Below are 21481 nucleotides of genomic sequence, written 5' to 3' on the forward strand. Positions count from 1 at the left end.
GTTTTCTCTCCTAAATCCTTGAACTTCGCCCCTGAAAAGTAACTTTTGGCTCTACAAGTCTGACATTGCCTACTGAATGAATGGGTATATTTTTAGGATTTCTTTAAATATAACACTTTGGGTTTTTTTCCCCTAGTTTTTTTTTAAAAAAATCATCTCATATACACCCACCCAAAGGCTTTCAGGGTTTTCTTTTTTCAGTGTTTCCCAGAATAGTAGTTTCCAAGTTGCCAACTGAAAAAGGACCTGTGTGTTGTGTGTGCCGCTGAAAGCTATTTTCCAAGCACAAACTAAGTGGTTTTTAAAAGTGAACACATGGAGTAACTCACGTGGTTTCGTGTGTAGCAGGAAAACCCACTTCACCTCAGTAGCACTCCAAAAGCTGTCAGGTCTTCTAGTCATAAGCGATCGCGATCTTGGGCTTGAGAGCAGGGAGGAGGAAATTATGTTTGACTTAGTAATTTTCAAGAAGGTAAATGGTTCTTTTAGCAAAATGGTGTTAGGCTGTTCGCCTCCACCTTGAAGCCACAGTTACGAGAGTCATAGCCCTCCCTGGACTATACAGGAACACGTCCATGCACTTGGATAAACTCCATGGGCTGATTTATTAGTTCACATTTCTGCCTGTACAATTTGTCGATCAACAAGTGTTCGCTGAGTTCCTTTTACCTTGACTGCTGTGGGAGCTGCGTAAAATATCAGAGCTGTGCTGAACACGGGGCCTTCAGCTTCAAGTCATTCACTCCACAGGGAGAAGCAGTGTGTGAGCAGTGAGGGAAAAACCAAGGCACAGAGTCACATCGTGGTAGATTGTCGTTCTCTGCGCAGTGCCTGTCAGCGGACACAGACGATGCTTCTTCATTTCCTTTTAAGAAACAAGTATTAAAGTTCTGCAAATGTGTTAAGAGCTGGATGTAATAGATAATGTTCATTCAAAAAAATTTTTAAACAGCTAATCCTAAAATTATTTTGTGTAGTGGGCGCAATTCTAGAAAAAAATTTTATTTTTCAATGACGTTGACTTTTAATATTATATTAGTTTCAGGGGTACAGCGTAGTGATTAGACATTTATATACCTTACCAAGTGGTCCCCCAGATAAGTCTAGTACCCACCTGGCCCCATACATAGGTACTGCAGTATTATTGACTGTATTCTCTGTGCTGTATTTTACACCCCCGTGACTCTCCTGTAACTACCAATTTATATGTCTTAATCCTTTTACCTCTTTCACCCAGTCCCTCAACCTCCACCATCTGGCAACCATCAGTTTGTAAAACAAATAAGTTTTTAGACCGTGATTGAAAGTTCAGAGAAGGATATGTATTTACCTACATGTATAGAAGGATATATATTAATTCCTAGTTGTATGGCCTTTGGAGGTGGGCCTGCATGTCCTTTGGCCTTTTATGTGTTAACTACATCCCGTGCTCTATTTTGGACTGAGCTTGTGTGGCCAAATTCAGCATAAGCACTGCTGTGCTTTCTAACCTTCCTAATCCTATGTATTTACTGCATTGTGATTTATTAACACGTACTTAGGTAATTTAGCTTAATTGTGGAGCAGCGGAGTTAGAACAAGGATTTCCTGATTGCTAATGTTTTGGTTCCACTAATTTGGTTCCGTGCTTCCTTTAGCTCACAGATTCTATTAAGCCCCGAGACACAAGTCTTTACACCATCAGTAATGCTCTAGGGACAGTGACACCTTCTTTGGGTTTAACACCTCCAGTTCACTTTCCTTTAATTGAGTTCTCAGACACGCAAGTGGAAAAGAAAATAATGCGTGATAGATGCCTCTCCATGAATAAGAACGAACTGTGCATATAAAATATATAGAACTTATTTTAAAATTTCTCCTGCAGTAAAATATTTTGTTGACTAACAGTTACTAGGCTCAGGTCCAACAGGTTTTAATTAAAAATGACAAGCTCACCCTACCCCAAAGCTCGACTGCATGCAAAATCCGAAGAACACCAAATGAACACAACTCTTATAATTGTTCAATAGCGCCCCCTAGCATACATAGTGTTAGGCTATCACTAGGAAGCAAATTCTAGTTGTCATTTCTTCTCTAAAGAAGTGTATGTTTTTTTACATGTCTAGTTATATTGGCATATTCTTCACACTATTCCTGAATTGACTGTCTGAAGGTCACTGCAAACAGAGGATAGTGTAATATAGTAGAATAATTTGTTGTGCAAATATTTTCCAAATGATTTTGCTTTAACTCTCGCTGTCCTCTATTCTGTCTCTGCTTTGGTTGGCTGGTAGAAGGAGATTTTTGTTTTCTTTTGGAAACAAAAGAAAAGCCATATAGGAAAGAGGAAAGAGCAGATCTGGGGAAGGTTCCTAAAGTAGATTGTGGAAATCTACCAGGTAGACGTAGTATATTGAACTGTCCTTGGGGACTGTTATGAACACAGCCTCTAGAGCCAGACTTTCTGGGCTCTGTGATCTTGGGAAGGCTCCTTAACCACTCTGTGACTTAATTCCCTCCTCTGTAAAATGGGTTAATAGTAATAGTACCTGTCTCGCAGAGCTATTGCACAAATCACATGGTCAATGCTCAGTGATGATCAACAGTTGTCATTACCATTATTTCACCATGGATGCTTGCATGTGGTCCTGACCTACAGCTTGGGCTCTGACACCAGAAAGACATGAGGTCAAACCCTCTGGGAGACTTTGGGCAAGTTGCTGAAACCCGGTTTCCTCAGCTCTATCATTCATAAACCCCTCATTTGAAAGCCTCCTAATAAAACAGCCTCAGAGAAATTAAAACTGACAGGTCATTTGCCCTTGCCTTTTCTCCCCACCTTGGTGTCAGGCTGCCCAGGGGGGCCCAGTCCCATCATGGTCCCACATCAACAGTAAGTGCTTGGCTCACGTGTCTAATGGGCACGTAACACAAACTGGAGGGCACATGTGGAGAAAGAAATGTGGAAAAGCATGGGAACTTTTCTAGAAAGCTTCTAAAAGACTGAGAAGAAAAGCAAATAGAGACATTTGCGGTTAAACACACCCCTTTTAGCATTTCAGGATCAATTCTGTTTGCAAAGTTTAGAACGAAGATATTTCTAGCAGCACCCTTTCTCCAAAAGGAGAATTTTAACAAGAGGAAAAAGAATGGTGCTTACTCTGTCTTGCCTAAGTACCCTATTTCAATTTTAAAGAGCTTTTTCAACCCAAATGCTAGCTACAAGCAACCAGTCTTTTCCTAGCCTTGGGCTAAAAGTACATCAGTAATGGAACAACGCCAGATGGGATTATTGCTTGTCAAGACTGTGTATAGAAATCCAGCGACTGACTCCATCCATCCACATTGTAAAATAATCACACCATGACTGAGTTGACGCTGGTGTTGGCCTGCAAGCCTGGGGTGCTATTAAAACATCCGTGTCCTCTGTTTACTCTGACTTCCGATGAGAAAGGTTTCAGAAGGTATAGAAGAGAGTGTGTATGGGCAGGGAGCTAAATTTAGAATTAGCCAGGACTAATCACAGAAGGGGTAGGAGAAATAATAAATGAAAAAAATCAGTTCTTTTCCACCAGTCAGAAACTCAAAACTCAAAACTCCTGTATGTGAAAACATAAAAAGATTTTTTTAAAAATAAACACACTTTTTAAAAATCACAATACATGCAACAGAGAGTCTATATTTATTTACTTATTTATTATTTATTTATTTTAAATATGTCTTCATTGATTTCAGAGAGAGGAAGGGAGAGGAAGAGAAAGATAGAAACATCAATGATGAGAGAGTCATTGATCGGCTGCATCCTGCAGGCCCCAGACTTGGGATCGAGCCCACAACCCGAGCATGTGCCCTGACCAGGAATCAAACCTCCATCTCCTGGATCATAGGTCGATGCTCAACCTCTGAACCACACCAGCCAGGCTATGTATTTTTAAAATATGTATAGTAATAGGAAAAAGACTTCAAAGTGAGAGTTCACAGGCAGAAGAATAAAAGGTGTTATGGTCACTATTGCTTCTTTCCTCCCAGCAACCCCCTACGCCTGCTGAGAGACTCCCCCACCCAGGAGTCACACCTGACAGAAGGCAGGGGATTTGTGTCACTGGGCTAACAAGACAGAGGGTCTGCCTGTTGGGGCACAGAGTTGGAAGGATTGACCCTGGGTTGCCACAAGGCCATGAAAAAATGAAACCAAGGTGACAAGCTAAGGTGACAAGCAAGAAGAGAGAGGAGCCATTGCCTGGCCCCCTGGATCCAGTCTGGCCTGAGCTCAGATTCACATCTGTGAGGTCAGCCAACCAGCTCCCGACCTTCAGACAGATGTTCTCTCCATCTGCACTGCTTCTCTGTCCTGAAGCTTACGTTTCATCCCCTTCAAGAAAAATGCACTTTTGCCCAGCCCTGTTTCTGCCTTAATAGCCATGTCACCTTTGCTTTGTTTGCCCAGAAAGAGACCTTCACTTGGACCATCAACCCGTCCATTACGCATTATAGCAACTGAGAAACAATTGTCAGCCAAGCAGAAGTCTGGGGCTGTCACTCTGACTATACCGGTTGCTCTTCCATCTACCCTATACGTTCAGTTGACCTCAAATCTTATCAATGATCATGTTATAATTTAGCATTTGAGTTTTTTCTCTGACATTAGCAAATTTTTTCTTCTTTGTCTTTTTTGTCTTTTTCTTATTGTTTCTCTTAAAATCTAGCAAGGTGCCTAGCATGGAGTGGACCTCAGTAATTTTCTCGGCAACTCAGTTTTCATCTCTATTCCCAGAACAGCTGTCTTACTACTATGAGCTGTCATTTGTTGTGCGCTTCCTGTACAGCAGGCAACCCAGGGAAATAGGTACTACTTTTATTCCCATTTCACAGTGAGGGAGCTGAAGCACAGAGGTTGTGGAATCTGCTCAGGGTTCACACAGTAGGAAGCCGAGAGGCCGCCTGACCCCAGAGCCCAGACTCCTGGGATCTGCTCTGCTGGGCCTCTCCTGGCTTAGTTCAGCTCTTCATAGACCCTCTTCTGATTTACTGACACAGCTTCCTGACTGCCTCTCTGCTTTCACCTCTGAAACCCAATTCTGGCATTTTGGGAAAATCCAAATGCCCACGCATGAGTCCTTCCTGGCCCAGCCCCTCCCCACGGCACCCCCGCATCTCTCATATGCCCTCCTGGCGCCCCAGGCTCTCTCTGGCTGTACCAGGTTCTTTATGGCTCTCAGCAAGTGCCTTGTTCTCTCCTTTCCTGCCAGGATGTACATTCCTCCCCTGGACCCAGCCCTGCCTGGTTCCCACTCCAAGAAGCGTCCCTGACCTCCTCTAAGTGAGGTGTCATCGAAAGCACTTCCACCACCCATACTTCTATGACTTTGAAACATCTGTTCACTTTCTTACTTGTTTTTTAGTGGATGAGGGTAACATCTCAGGTTCCTTAGCACAGCCTGGCACTTAAGTACTATTAAACAGTGACTTGGTGACGAGTGGGCCAGGAGGTTCCTCTATCATGGATTTCCACTGTGAGTAGGATGAGCAGAGCCCTCCTGCCAACCTGGGCATGTGGCATGTGCAAGAGATAGAGTTGTATGTTATTGAACTACTGATATTGGGGGTGGTTTTTTATTGCAACACAACCTACCCTGTCCTGACTGATACAAACGTCTTGGGCAAGAATCAAATATGGTTCTTCCTGATACATTCATTCTCTGGGTGTGTATATGTTACTTCTTTGAAAAACTTGGGGATTCATCATCTCGTTGACAATATCCTTAACTCAGAGTTCTCAGTGTCATTTATAACAACAGTATAGCTTCCTCCTTTTCATCAGTGATGTGGTATCTTAATGCCTTTGTTTTAGATTGGTTGGTATACAATTAGATCAGTTCTGAGCAATTTCTTACAGCACTATTTACTTTTTAAAGATAATATTAAGTATTTTCAATCTACCTTGAGAAGCAACTATGTGAAAAATATTGAGTACTTTGAAACTGATTTGCCCCACATAACATTTGCTTGATATAAAATAAGAGACGTGGCTGTATTTTAATTTATAGAAAAAGAATTTTCATAAAGCGGAGACTTTTTATGCCAACCTCATCACTACTAGATAATTCTTACAAAATACTACTAATTCTAATAATCTGTTTGGCCAGGTAGTTTATCACGGAGAAAGTGACTTCACGTCATTGTGATACTGGTGGGCCCAGGTCAGCGGTGGCACCTCATAGCTTGGGCCGTGTCACTTGTTAACATTCAAAAATTCTCACAGAGTGACTATTGACTCAGCTGATCAGCATCATTCGAAAGACAGAAGATAAAATTCCTTTATATTTGAAGGAGGCGGTGTCCTAACTCATGTTAATACCACTTGAGAAATCACATATAAAACATCAAAATGAGACTGTTTCCTTACAGAGTGCATTCTGTGGGTTACTTCCCAAAAGCTGGAATGATTACTCATTTATTTTATAGCCAAATGTGCTTCTACTTTTTAAATATGTGTGCGTCCCCCTAAATCTCCTAATTCTAGTTAATAAATAACCTTTTCTAGTTTTCATGTACTTTCTGAAATGCAGTGTTTCAAATATACACAAAAACACAGTTTGTGTGTAGGGTGGGAAGCTTCGAGAGTTCATGTTCAGTGCTCTTGCATCTTTTGTCTGTGTAGATCCCTCGTTAGCAGTCTCCGGAGCTATTATTCCTACCCCCACTTCTTTTCTCTAGGCCTCCAGCTTCCTGCATCCATCTGGCCCCTGGGATTTCTTTATACCTCTGGGCCCAGAAAAAGAAAACGAGATTTCTCCCACACTTCCAACCCAGAACAAATTCAGGGAAGCTCACAGGGCTGCCGCTGCCCGAGTCCTTTCAGACTCAGTGGGACAACACAGACAAAGTGAGAAAGAAAAAGAGGTTTCATCTCTGGCCAACAGGGAGGTGAAGTTCAAGAGAATTTTTTAAAGAAGCTGTCAGTTCTTCTGGGTGTTCTGACTTTCCCTTTGGGAGATGCCACCCAGGTGTTGGGGAACAGCAGCCTAAATACAGGTGGGTTGACCGTCTCTAGCATCAGAGAAACTAGGAAGAAGACAACTTACTCTAGACACTGACAAGCATATTCTGTTCATGAAGAAATGAGATTATTCCAAGCAGAGGAGAAAGCTGCTTGATTTGCTGTTTAAATAAACCTGTCACTCCCTGACATTAGTTTGCAAACCCTTTGGAGAGATGGAGGCTTTTTTCCAACTGACGGAACACCTGAGTAGGAAACCGTTCAAGGGGTTTCTGCCTTGCTGGGCCTCTCTGTTGACCCCAAGGCAGCTCTACAGAACCCCAGTGCTTGGTTTGAAAACTGTTGTGTGGAAAACCAACTGGTGGGGTATCCCGAAGCGTGAAGGGTATCTCTTCTCTGAAATAGAAGTTTTTAAACTTTTTTTTTAGTTCAGATCACAGGACTTCTTGTTTGAAATGCAGATTCCTGGGCATGGATCCCAGAGACTCACACTCAGGGGGGTTGAGTGGAGTCTGGAGATATGTATTTTAATGCACATCCAGCCGATTCTGATACCAACATGAACGGATCATGTACAGTGCTGCTCCCTGGAACCACTACGCCATACACCTGAGACTACACAAAATAATGTTAAATGCAAACTTTAATGGGTAAATAAAATTTAAGATATATATAATAAATATTATTAATACTTATATAAATATATAAATGATAAATACAACGTTGAAATTTTTTAAAAAACAACACTGCTCTATAAACTGCCTGCTGAGGGCCCTCTCAGTGGCTTCAGCTTAGTCTTACTTCATCCTAGTTTATTTTAGGTTCTTAGTTTGTAAGTGTCGAATACCATTCAGATGTTTCTTGCCAAGGGAAGCAATATCTTAGTTACTTCTTCCATCACTTCCCAGTTTAGTTATCTTCCTGTCCCTGGCACGGCCCTCTCAGCTGAGTCTGCTCCATCTGAGGCCCCATCAGGCTCCTTCTTCCTCCAGCTCTTCTCGGCTTTGTCTGTTTCTTTGTTTGTTTGTTTTTAAGACATCTCTTTAAACCTCCCCTTCCCCAATAAGCACCCCGAGTAGAAGTTAAATGATGTCTATAGGCAAATACAGAACTGACTTATTGATGCAAATGCAGCTAACCAGTAGGCATATGAATGTTTTGTGCAGCAAGATACTAGCTGTTCTGAGGGATACAAGGAAATATAAGAACAAATCCAAATAAATCACATTTTTAAAATAAAGAAAGCCTTGCCCTAGCCAGTGTGGCTCAGTTGGTTTAGCATCTTCCCATGAACCAAAAGTTTGCTGGTTCAATTCCCAGTCAGGGCATATGCCTGGGTTGTAGGCGTGATCCCCAGTAGCGTGCATACAGGAGGCAGCTGATCAGTGTTCTCACATAAATGTTTCTCTCTCTCTCTCCCTCTCCCCCCCTCTTTCGGGGGACCGTCTCTTTTATGTGCCTTCCCACATCGCTTTGCATGTGGTGAGAAGGGTGCGTTGGCCTATGTGAGTTTCATTCCTCCCCTTAACCTGGGTCTTTAATTATTGCCACATCTCTGGTTCCTTGAGTGTATATAGTAACTTCTTAAATTGGTTTAGAATAGTCTTTCCTTTTATTTTAGGGGTGTGTTTTGTGAGCAAGGAATAAAGCACCTTGACTTTTTTTTCAAAAAGTAATGTCTGTAAAAATACAAAGCCGTAGTATTATGGAGATAGTGTGCTTACTGATATATTGGTATTTTAAGATTTGAGAGAGTTTCCTTCCCATCTGCTGGTTTACTGGGAATAAGAAATCAGATTAGGCTAACAGCCAGAGAGTGCCTCTTGAATACAGGCTAGTATTGAATTTTATTAATTCAATTGAATCCAATTCCAATGTTTGTTGTGGGTGGAAAATGGTGGTTATTTTTAGTCATGCTCTTGTCATGACTAAACACAGGCATAGACACTCTAGAGCCTGGTGCAAACTTTATGCCTCGGTAACTACCGTTGTTTTTTACAAATAAAACACCCTGAAGTCAGTTAACCTGGGCAAGTCGGCAATGGCTGTGACTGTGCTCCTCTGCTCTCTTTGACCCTAGAATCTTCTGTCCTTTGATTCTTACTGTTTTCAGTAACTTAAACTAAAAATCAAATACCAGTTGCACATTACTTTCTAGACAGAGTCATAGCTGTATTACAAAGCTAATTTCTCTCTTCATGACAACGTTCCCTGTTAAAATGTTTGGTAGTTCTACCTGGACCGTGTAACATCTTTGCTAGGACTTTGGTCCCTGTGAAGTAACCAACTGTCCCAAACACATCTGGCATTTCGGTGATGAAAATTGGTGCTGTTGCTAAATTGCTGATTCTCATGTTGTCTTTTACATGTATGTGTTTGTGTGTTTCAGGAAAAAAGTGCCAGTTCAAATGCAAGACTTAAAACGAATAAAGAGATTCCGGGATTAGTTCATCAACCTAGAGCAAAGTAAGTTCTAGTTCCTGTCTCTATATTGTTTTTAAAGCTAAAAATATTTTCAGAGTGAGTTCCATTTTGTCTGTCAGATAATCAAGACTTATTATAAAGCTTTGTTAATTACGACCAGTGTAGTTTGGTCTAAAGGAACAGAATAGGAAATCCAAAAACAGCCCTACAGTATATGACATTTAAATGATCAGTTAGAACAGGGGTGGGGAGCATCCAGCCCACGGGCCTTATATGGCCAGAGAAATCATTTGGTCTGGCCCTGCCAAGGTAACCACAGGCAGGACTCGAAATTCAGAAAATCAAGGAGCTTCTTTCATAGCTAATTTTTAAGTTGGTAATTTTGTATGGCCCATGAATGATGTTATAAATATCCTAATGGCCCTTGGCAGCAAAAAGGTTCCCCATCCCTGAGTTAGAAGGAAATAAAGGGGGATGTGTTTATGACTCTGGGGTAGGGAAAGGATGCAGATCTTAAGGAAAAAGATTAATTATGGTGACCACATTAAAATTAAGAACTTCTGTTTATCAGAATATACTGTAGGAAAGTAAAAGGCCACAAAATGATGGAATCGTTTGCAGGACATATCATTGACAATAGTTGGATTAGCAGAATATATAAAGTATTTCTACAAGTCCATGAGTAAAGGACAGAGAACTCATAGAAAAACAGGCTAAAGACATGAACAACCGTTTCACTAAGAGGAAACAGGAAGGACTGAGGAATATGAAAAAATACAAAACGTTGACCAGGATGTGGAAGACCGACACTCTAACGCCTGCTGGTGGGGATCTAAGCTGGTACAGTTACTTTGGAAAGCAGTTTGCATTATGTAGTAAAATTGTACCTACACATCCCTTCTCCCCAGAAACTTTACTCTCAAGTACATGCTATAGAGAAACTCTTTGTATATGTGGGCCAGCAGAAATATCCATAGCAGCACTGTTTCTGTGAGCTCTTGAAGGTAAAACCCGAATGTCCATCTGAAGTCTAATGACTAGCCCTGGCCGGTGTGGCTCAGTTGGTTGGGCATCGTCCCATGTACCAAAAGGTTGCTGGCTCAGTTCCCAGTCAGGACACATGCCCAGGTTTTGGGCTCGATCCCCGGTAGGGGCTGTGCAGGGGGCAGCTGATCGACGTTTCTTTCTCTCCCTCGCCCTCCCTCTATCTCTAAAAATCAATTTAAAATTTTTTTAAAAACTTAAGAAACTATAATTGCTAACAAAAATGTGACATATTCTTATGATGGGAATACGACATATCAGTGAAAATGGGCAACCTATAGCTACACATATCAAGATGAAAGAATCTCACGAATGTAAGGTTACAGCAGTAAAGTAAGTAGTAGTGCCTCCCTACATGGAGTTTCATTCTTATAAAGTTCATAAACAGGCAGGACTAAGCAATATATTATATATGTATTTGTGGTAAAACAAGACGAGCAAGGAAATGAAAAGGCGTTAAATTGAGAATAGCGGTTCTTTCTGGGTGGAAGACAGTGGGACCATGGGTTCTAATCCTTAATCTGACTGGTGATTACATGGGTGTCCCTTTATTCTTGTTTAAAAATGGACAAAGAACATTATATGTTTTCTTTACTCTGTGTTATGTGTTTCACAATTAAGAAGTTAAAGCGAATAATGAGTCGTTTTCTAGATTGTTCTAGAACTGAATCTACCTTAGTGATAAAATGGACTTCGTGTGACATGAAAGCTACCTCTCCTTTCTTCAAAGACACTTTTTTGTGGTGTTTCCCCTAAATATTTGTTAATATATTCCCTTTACAAATCACATTAGTAAATTCGACACAATCACCCCATTCCAAAATAAATTTGACCGTTACATATATGTAATAGTTGCCTCACAAGTCAAAACCATAAGTAGAAGAAATTGTGTTACCTCTGATTCCTCGCAGGAAAACGAGACAAAAATAACCTAGATCCTAATCACTTTAACCTGGTCAGTGTCTGTGGCATTGCTTCAGCCACAGCTACTGTGATGTGGCGATTAGGACTCTTCAGGGGGTGGTGAATGAGCTCAGGGATTTCATTTTTAAAAATATGTTTTTAATGATTTTAGAGAGAGACAGAAGGGGAGAGAGAGAAACGTCGATGAGAGAGAAACATCCACATCAGTCGGCTGCCTCCTGCACGCCCCCTGCTGAGGATCGAGCCCGAAACCCAGGCTTATGCCCTAACCGGGAATCGAACCAGGGGCCTCCTGGTACATGGGTCAGCGCTCAACCACACCGGCCAGGCAGGGATTAAACTTTTACCTTCACAGAAAACTAGACATTTTAAAATCCACTGATCATTTACAATGTCAGTATAACGGCATGACCTCCCTAGCTCACCGCCCTGGGAATCACTTTTATCTGCACTGACTGTATCTGCCTTTGGGAACAGCAGATACCTGATGACAGAACCTAATCATCTTTTCATCCGAGCCATTTGATACATGCTATTTTTAAATGTTTCCCTTATCTCTGAGTTCTAAGCAGAGACTGGATTAAGGAGAATTTCTTTTTCATTTAGAGTGAATACTAATTTAACTTTGACGCACTGGAACAGCCCGCTTCGCAAACTGGCATGGGCTGAGGCTCTCAGAGAACCTGATTAAATTGGCTCATGTGTTTACATCAAAATTATGAAGAACATCCTGTTTTCCACACAGCAGCATGCGTGTGTGTGTGTGTGTGTGTGTGTGGTAAACTGTGAGTCAGAACAACAGGTTCCTGGAATTCAATACAGTGGTGCCTCGGTTTTCAAATGTGATCCATTCTGGAAGCCCGTTCGAGTTCTGAAATGTTCGAGAACCGAGGATCACAGCCGACAGAGAGGCCTCAGGATTCTGCCCTCAGCGGAAGCCGTGTGGCATGTTCGACTTCCGAGGAGTGTTCGAAAACCGAAGCATTTACTCCCGGGTTTACGGCATTCGCAACCCGAAATGTTCACCAACAGAGATGTTCGAAAACCGAGGCACCACTGTATAAGAAATCTTCCGGGGGGCCCAGGAGAAGAGTTTCACTTTTCCTGCTTGCTGACTCACAGGATCAAGGAAACGCATTTATTATGCAGTTGTATAAAATAAGATGAGAGGTTTTTTCCCATGAGTGGAAGGACAATCTCATACCAGACAATGGCAGATCTATTCATAACAAAGGCAGATAATTGTCACATCTTTATTCAGTGCAACACGTGAAACACATCCTTACAAACTTTGTGACCTCAGGCAAGTGACCTGATGTCTCTGAGCTTCAGTTTTCTCAAAGTAAAATGGAGATGAGCAATCCTGTCCCACAGGACTGGGGAATAAATGAAATAATGTGCACCCAGTGCTTATCGCAGGGGCTTGGTAAGAACGCCTTAATAATCAGAAATCAGCCAAATGCCCTTTCACAAGAAAGTGGGGAAAATTAGTTCCACTGTATTCACACAGTGGAATATTCAAGCTAATAGAGCATTTAAAGTTAATATTTAAATTGGTTTAGATGAATGCACTGCAGCAATGCACAGTGCTGGATGGACCTAGTCATGTAATACCAGACGAAATGAGTAAGCCCTGGGAGATTGCGTAGAGCCTGATGCACACTTTATAAAGTTAAAGCAACTGAAGGAAGTCAGGACGGGAGGTAAATTAGCTCTAGGTTGTTGACAAGGCCCTATCTTTTGCCTTTTGTTTTGGTTTCGTGGGTGTTTATTATACTATTTAAAAATAATAATAATAATAATTAAGTAAAAATGAGCCTGAGCCATGCATGCATGAGCTGCAAGCAAGGGTGTGTTCTGATGTAAGGATTAGGATTAACCCCACTGCCCTGAGGTCCAATTGAAAAATAATGATGATCGTGAAGAAATAACCATGTTTGGGCCAAGATTTGCCGGAAACCCACCGAGTAACTGAATTTCATTTTTGCAGGTGACGTATTGGGAATTAGGACCTTGCTTTCTCATAACTTTTCTGGCTTAAGTTTTTACTATTTGGGAACTTTTTTTTAAGTCCTTGAACATGAAAGCCGCATGCCTTTGAGCTCAAAAGCTCATTTTGCCCGCCTTCTTTCTGTTCAGTTGCTTACTTGTCAGTAAGATTCCATCACATTGTCATCTCTAGTCGCATGAAGTTGAGAGGTCACAGAAAGAAGGGCCTTGGCTGGCTCGGGGTCAACCCACAATAGCTTTGCCAACATCACCTGGGGCCACAGGAAGTCCTCCGTGGGAGCTGGGTTTTCCCAGGTTGGGTTGTGGTTATTAGAGAGAAACAGGAATTACTGAAATTGTTAAGCTTTATTAGTTAAATCAGGTACCAACATACAGGCTTTTATGAAAGATTTTTAGATCTAATTTAGCATCAAGTATTCATACTTTTTAAACTAAATCATAAACAATTCAATTACTCTTTTGTAATACCTTGAGGAAAGGTAGAAAGCAATGTGCTTTTTCTCCTAGCTCCCCACTCACGATCATCAAATTGTGCCTCAGGAAGCATTCAGGAATCGAGTCGTCACCCAGGGACTGTTTCTCACAGTGCAGTGTACACCTTTGAACATAAAAACTAGTATTAACGCCACTGCATTGCTGGGGTTTCCGTCGAGAAGAGGGCATCCACATTGATCTAAGCAGGAGTCAGTCGACAGAGGTGAATTTATTTCATCAGAGTAAAAATTCTGCCCGTGCCCCTGTTGGAGGGATTTCAGGGCTTCTGTCTGAAATGAACCCACGGAAGACAGCCGAGTAAGCCTCAGGATCTCAGGTACATCCTACCTAAGACGGTGCACAGATGACAGGGACCTCGTGCAGGCATTTGTGCCATCAGGCCGTGTCTGCCACACTTTCAGGGACAACGGAGTTTATCTGAGAGAGCTCGTGTAGAGCGTCAGGATTTGACAGTAAATAAGTGACCCTTCCACTCAGTCTTTTCCGTCTAACACAGCCCACGTACTGTATTCAAGGTGGCAAGACGGTGACCCAGTCTGGCGGGTGACTCCTCCCGGCAGGTTTTTGCATGGGGCAGAGGCAGGAGGGCCGCGGGACCGCTCTCAGGCAGGGAGCATCGGGCGGCGCTTCTGCGTGAGGCCTGGGATCCTGGAGGCAGGCCCGATGGAGGGCTGGCTGCCTCGCTTGGTTAGAACTGCTCCTCCGAGGGCGCGGGTGAAAGCGAAAGTGGTATTTACTTCCCGACTTGGACCCCTAGCCCAGATAAGGTTAGCACTTAGTTCCAGATCCAGGTGGGGTCGGAAATGCATGCCTTGTCTAATTAATTCTGGCTTGGGCGGCTTTCCTCCAGTTTGTTTTAATCAAGGGATATCTGCTTTTTTGTTTTTGTTTTTAATGATTACAAAGCATGTAGTAAAACCACACCAACCTGCAACCACTGAGGTTTTTGTTTTTGCTTTACCATCTTGGGGTCATCACCATCACCCTTGGTCCTAAGCTCCTGATGTGGACCCCTGAGCCTGGCATTCTTTTTTTATTGAATGTATTGGGGTGACATTGGTTAATAAAATGATATAGGTTTCAGGTATACAGTTTTATAAAACATCATCTGTCTATTGTATTGTGTTCACCACCCCTAGTCAGGTCTCCTTCCATCACCATTTATCCCCTATTTACCCTCCTCTCCCTCCCCTCACCCCCGTTTCCCTCCGGTGATCACCATGCTGTCGTCCGTGTCTGTGAGGTTTTTTGTGTTGTTTTTCTTAAGCGAGCCTGGGCATCCTTGATCACGGGAAGGCAGACCCCTCTGGAGAGTTGCTTGAATTGAGACTTCCCCTTGCCCATCAAGTGCATATGCCGAGTACTAACCACCCATCCTTGTTTTCGTGTTGTGATAGTTCAGTAAAGGAGTGAGTGGAAGTTAGTAATAGTTCAAGAATGTTAGTGCCGGAAGGGACCTCAGACTGGCTGCTGGTTTTACAGATGGGGAATCAGAGGTCTGCGCCTCACCCCTGCTAACAAACTGGGCTGCCTCTGTGAGCTCATGAATCACATGCATTTAAATAGAGACCACATGGTCCATTAATGCCATTTATTGCCTTCCTGTTGCATGCAGGGCAATATATGCTATAAAAAAAATTTAATACAAAAGTTCCCACGATGAACATAAAATCCAAAAAATATTGTTTTTATCAGGTCTCTTTTATTAGGGAAACTTATGTGTGTATATATATATGTATATAGTTATCTATAATAAGAGATTATATATTCCTGCCTTTCCTATCTGGGACCCAGAGCTGTCTAGCCGCCTTATCTGCAGAGAGCTTGGCCAAGAGGGGGGATGCCCCAAAAACGTCTGAGCAGCCCCAGTGTGCGCCAGAATATTCATGTTCCCGGCTCACAAGAAATCCCCCTGCAGACACAACTCTCACAATTTGGCTGTGCTGTTTCCAAGCACCGGGTAGAAGCAGCAACCAGGAAGGAAATCAAAAGAGGACCGATACCTCCTCTGACAAGAAGAAACGAGAGAAAAAGCTCAAAAGCAGGCAGAGAGCAAACGCCTGGAGTTCAAGGCGGTTTTGCTTAAAGAAGGCTCTGGGGTTTCCCAGAAGAGTGTTGTGATTTCAGCTCCTGGAACTGGAAGTTGAGTAAGGTTTGGGGTAGAGCCTCTAGGAGAGAGTATACAGTTTAGGAGGTTTGCATCCAAAGTGGCTCAAATAAAAAAGTTTGGCACTGGACAAAGTCTGACATGAGGAATCTGGGAAAACGCAGCTCTGCATAGTGGCTTTCTGTCCGGCCAGAGAGAGGGGAGACTGTTTAAATTCTCATCTCCCCAGACTGCCCGCCTTCCTAACCTGCAGTGAGCTGGCCTGTTTCCGAAACCGGGCATTCATTCGCCTGATTTCAGTGAGCATTGGAAGGAAGCAAAAATTACACGACCCGTGTGAACGTGCTTTATACCCATGCAGTTGATCACGGCTCAGATATTTTTATTGTTTTCCTTTAATATCAGAGCTGATGTCGCTGTGCTCCCAGATTTTAAATCTTGGCTTGACACACAGGGGAAAGCCTCCTTGGAGCCCCATTGTCTGTCATGGGAGGGATGAAGGGTTTGGGGTCACTTGTGTCGCTCTCTGCGGCCCCTATGACGAGACATCACGCTAAGGGCTGTATCAGGTGGGCTGCTCACACACCTAGGTTTGAAGGGAAGAAACTATTCCAGAGCCACTCTCTCTTCTCCCCCCTCCCAGCCACGGCAACCAATCGACACTACCAGTAAGTGAAAGAAACACTGTGCAACGTGTCTCTCACCCCAGCATCCTGAACCTCCTTGGGACCCACAGAACTCTGGTCGTTAAAACCATGCTCCGTGCAAGGCCCTTCCTCCCCCTGCCCTTCCTGTCGGGGATCCTCTCTGCTCTCCTTGCCCGTGTCACCCCGTTCATCTCACCGAATGCTGTCAGATGGGGCAGGACACAGGGCACGTGCTACCCAGACCTGCCTCCTGACGTTTCCTTTATTTCACTGGAATTTCTGTCCCCGGGAGGTGCATTCGCTGTCACCAATGCAGAAGGCGCCCAGGGCCAATGTCAAGTTCTCAGCTCATCGGCTGTCAGCCCACACCTAGACAGTCAGCTGACTATCACGCTGATGCTGACAACCTTTGTAAAACACACATTTCCAAATAATAACTAGCTTGCCTGTCCTTCGTTAAATCCTATATGTGTATCTGAAGAAAAAATTCCCCACATCTCCCAGCCCCATCACTATAAATAACATGTACATTGACAGGAAATTGTATTTCTTAAATCATAGGCACTGATAGGCTGTTATGCAATGCATTTGTAGGATTGCTATAATAACGCTTAGTCTTACTATAGCTTCAGAGTAGTTCTGTGGGGAAGACTGCAATAATAAATGCCTGCCTCCGAGCTTAGGGACTCAGCATGTTTCTTGAGGGAGTGAGGTTTAAGAAAACATTGAAATATGCACTCACTGCTCTTTGTTTTTCAGCATGCACATCTCTGAGAGCCAACAAGAATTCTTCAGAATGCTGGATGAAAAAATCGAAAAGGTACGGAGTAAAATAAATTAAGTACATTTTTCAGTGCTCATTGCCTCGTGAGTGAGGGTGATAGTCTTCTGGTTCCTGTGTCACAAAGTTATTTTTGGAAGGGGCTGGGTAGAGAGAGTTAAAACTAAAGTGGCTATAAGAATGTTTCGTGTATAATGAAGCTGCCCAGGATCCTGGGCTACCACTGACCCATTAATTAAAGTGCACAACGCCAGATAGAGAGACTGGTAAGCACCTTTGTCTAGGGACAGCATTCCCATCACTGTGTATTGTCTGCCCTTGGTGCCCTGCTCTGACCTCAGACTGCAAGCAAGAAGGGACTTGCCAAAACTTACCTAGTGCCCGACACTGCTGAGTTCTTTACCAACATCGTGTACACGTTGCAATCAATACCCACCTCAGGGTTATGACTGAGAGACATGAATTATCTGCATTTTACAGGTAAGGAAACTGAAGCTCAGAAAGCTTGAGTAACTTACCCAGGTTTGCAATACTAATAATAATAACCTTTTTTATTATTATTAGCCCACTTCTCTGTGGCTCCAAAGCAGAGTCTCCAAGTTGCTGCTCTAGGAATATGTGGATTTTACATTGGCAGTGAGGTGGATGGTTGATCCATGTGCAAACTGGACCCATACTTAGGGTCTCAGTGTGGGGTATGCCAGTCAACTGAATGAAGTATGGACTGTGGTAATCATTACAGGCTTACATAGTTAGAGCATTTAAGTTCATCCCTGCAGAGGGGTGAATTTTAACTATTAAATCGAGTGTTATCACTTGAAAGCTTATACAGAATAGTAAAATCTTAAATTCAGAATATGTCGTTGAGATAGGAAGGCATCACAGGCCAGTTTTACCTTTGAAAATTTTTCTGTTTAAATTTTTATTTCTTTTTTACTTTTTGTGGTCCTTTTATCTGGGCAATGCTCCATGAATTCCTCAGTTATGATATGTATCACTCAGTGGAAGATAACGAAGAAGCCTTAAACACATCGGCATTTCGGCAGCTGACCCCGCTCTAAGAATAATTGTATAATCTTCTAATGCACCTCTAAAAGACCAGCAAATATCACCCATGTGAAAATAAAGATGGATAATGAATTTAAGTGGTAGTTTAGTCTATGTCTCTCCCTGGCTGTGCAAAAAAACTCATTTAGGAGTATAACATTTTATTTTTATTTTTAGTTAAATTTGGCTTATGCATGACTTTTTAGATCAAAAATTTCATCCAGGAGTAATTACCAAGTTTCACATATTGGCTCAAAAGCTGTTCAACTTGCCGATAACATTTTGTTTTAGTAAAGAGAAGCATAAAAAGAAATATCTGTTCCCACTGTTTTGGTGAAGATCTTTTCTTTCTCAGTTTGTTTGGATTTTTTTCCTCTGCTAGCCTTCTGGCAACAAAAAGATCTGCTTAGTAGTCAGAGATAGTCTGTAAAAACTGAAACCCGAATTATAATTTATCTTTTAAACAGCATACTCAAATCTGATAACGCATTAAAATGACCTAATTCCTTTCTGGTGTGTTTCTGTAATTGAAATTCTACCTCTTTTTACTCAAAACTGAAATTCATTTGTGGATTCAACATAAACAAGTGTTCCCACTATTGAATACTTTTTTTTAAAACTTTAAATATCTTTTTATTTTTCAAGTACAGTTGACATACAATATTATATTAGTCTCAGGTGTCCAACTCAGTGATTAGACATTATATAACTTACTAAGTGATCACCTGATAAATCTAGTTCAACCAAGAGCTGTCATTTAATCTGGCATGCAGCCAGTTACAGGTTTCTGGAGGGATTTTCTTTCCTCTCTGAACCAAGCTTTTCCATTTCTCCTCTCTTATCTAAAGCTCATCCTTTATTGTGAACATGTGTCCTATGTATGACTTAAACATTGAGCCTGCAAAGTTTAAAATGTTCCTTCTTAATATACGTGTTTGGCGTAATATAATCTTCGCCACAGTTTATATAGCCAAAGTTGGAAATTGGATTCTTTACAATTATTTTCCTAACTTTTTAACCATTGCTAAATATGTCTTTGGTCCAAGCTAGCATGAGGACAACCACAAATGCAACTCAAATTATTCTTTAGGTCTTATAGGGTTGATTTTTAAAAATAAACTTAGAGTGTCATGCTAAAAATTGCAGTCATTCTGTGAGGCCTTGAGTTTTGAGGTTTAATCTGTCTCAGAAATGTCCAGGAATTGCTTTTTTCTCCCTGAAGTTGATGAGAAGCAAAATTGACTGAACCCATGGAGATTTAAACCTGCCCTTCCTTGATTCATCCTTGGTGTTTATTGAATGTCTATAAGGCCTGGTCTGAATTTACCTTTCAGTTCTTCTCTTGATACTGAAAGAAATCTCTGTTCTTTCTCTCTCAAGATAGATATAAAAATTAAAATAATAAGTTTTTAAAGGACAGATGTAAAAGTACCATTAGTACAAAGAAACCAGGACCATTGAATGGTTTAATATTTATAGTGAAACTTAATTGGGATTACAGTATTCTAACTCAGAGATTGTCACAGTGCTGAGCTACACTTAAACTTCACATCACAGATAGATCAGTGGCTTTCTAAGAAGTTAATGGTGGCACAAAAAAGCAAGTTTCAAAAATGCATTAAAAAATTATTTAGGGTCCTGGCCAGTGTGGCTCAGTGGTTAGAGCGTCGGCCTGCACACCGAAGGGTTCGACTCCCGGTCAAGGGCACGTGCCTGGGTTGCAGGTTCGATCCCTGGCCCCAGTTGGGGCATGTGCGGGAGGCAACCGATCAATGTGTCTCTCTCCATTCAATGTCTCTCTCTGTCTCCCATCCCTCTCCCTCCTTCCCTTCCACTCTTCCTAAAAATCAATGGAAGAAATATCCTTGGGTGGGGGTTAACAACAGCAACAGAAATTACTTAGCACTTATTGAGTACCTGACATTGTGTTAGTTACTCAGGATAGAAAAATAAATAGCAAATGTGGGCTACAAAATAAGTAGGAAACAGCCCCTTGTCTGAGGAGCTTGATTTTAAAAGTGAATTTCTTTAAAAGTGTAATTCTTTTACTGAGGGAGGAGTCCCTACCCATCACCCCCAGCCTGCGGTTGTCGCTGTGAGTCACGCCCTTCTGAATCGAACCCAGGTGTTTCTGGGGTCAGGTGTGACACTTGAGGTCCATTCAGCAGGCAGTGGGGACCGCTCCGGGGACACAGGGCACCATTCACGGCGCTGGCGTGCGGAAGGCCGGGTCACTGAGCTCCATCCGAGGGTGAGCAAGGGAGAGCTCATCAGATCATGAGACTTCAAAAGAGCTTTATCACCTCGGTTTGATTTATTTTTTCTTTTTCTTTTGGAGAGTAAAAGGCCTGTGGGACAATGAGAGTGTCTCATTTATTTTTTACCTCGTTGTTACTTTACTCGGCCATCTAACCGTTATTTCGTTGGCATCTGTAGTTGTCGTGCCGGACAGCTCACAGGCTCCCGAGCCTTATGTGAAGCGGTGACCTTTGCCTAATTCTGCAGCTTAAAGAAAATGACAGTTTCCTGCAGAGCGAGATAATGATTTTAAACTCGGTATGCAGAGGAGAAAGGAGGTGTCTGGATTATTAAAACTCGGCTCCATGGAGGCGTTTCTGAATATACTACCAAATCCAGATCACACCCAAGTTTTTTTGTTTGTTTCTTTAAACTTTTATTTGGAAGTCATTTCAGATTTATAGAACGCTGTAGCACCCGATTTTAACATAGGCTTTCTCCTCTACATTGGAGTTTACTTGTAAGAAGCAGAAAAAGTAAATACATCCTTTAAGCACCTGCCGGTATTAGTATCTTCTCCAGGCAAAAATAGGGATTTATATTTTGCTTTATGGGGATGTTGGAACAGCTGATGAACAAGAAGTCTCAAAACAATCCCGAATATTAAAGAAAGATGCCTCGGGGCAGTGCTATTTGCATCTGGTTGGTTTTCCCTTGCAAGACTCCTTAAGCTTTGTTAGGACATGGGCATCTTTTTTTGGAATCTCATAAAAGTTATAAAGACT

At 42.2% G+C, this 21481-nt stretch overlaps 1 protein-coding gene across 1 annotated transcript in view; it reads left to right on the top strand.

The window, feature by feature from the left end:
• Positions 1 to 21481, top strand: part of C19H1orf21 (chromosome 19 C1orf21 homolog) — a 169169-nt gene that overhangs the window by 135729 nt on the left and 11959 nt on the right. Inside the window, exons 4-5 of the mRNA XM_087828056.1 lie at positions 9369 to 9445; positions 17390 to 17450. Of these exons, the coding sequence (XP_087684182.1) occupies positions 9369 to 9445; positions 17390 to 17450 (138 nt within the window). The remainder of the gene's footprint in view (positions 1 to 9368; positions 9446 to 17389; positions 17451 to 21481) is intronic.

Source organism: Miniopterus natalensis, chromosome 19 (assembly GCF_054644295.1).
Source record: "Miniopterus natalensis isolate mMinNat1 chromosome 19, mMinNat1.hap1, whole genome shotgun sequence".
NCBI lineage: Eukaryota > Metazoa > Chordata > Mammalia > Chiroptera > Miniopteridae > Miniopterus > Miniopterus natalensis.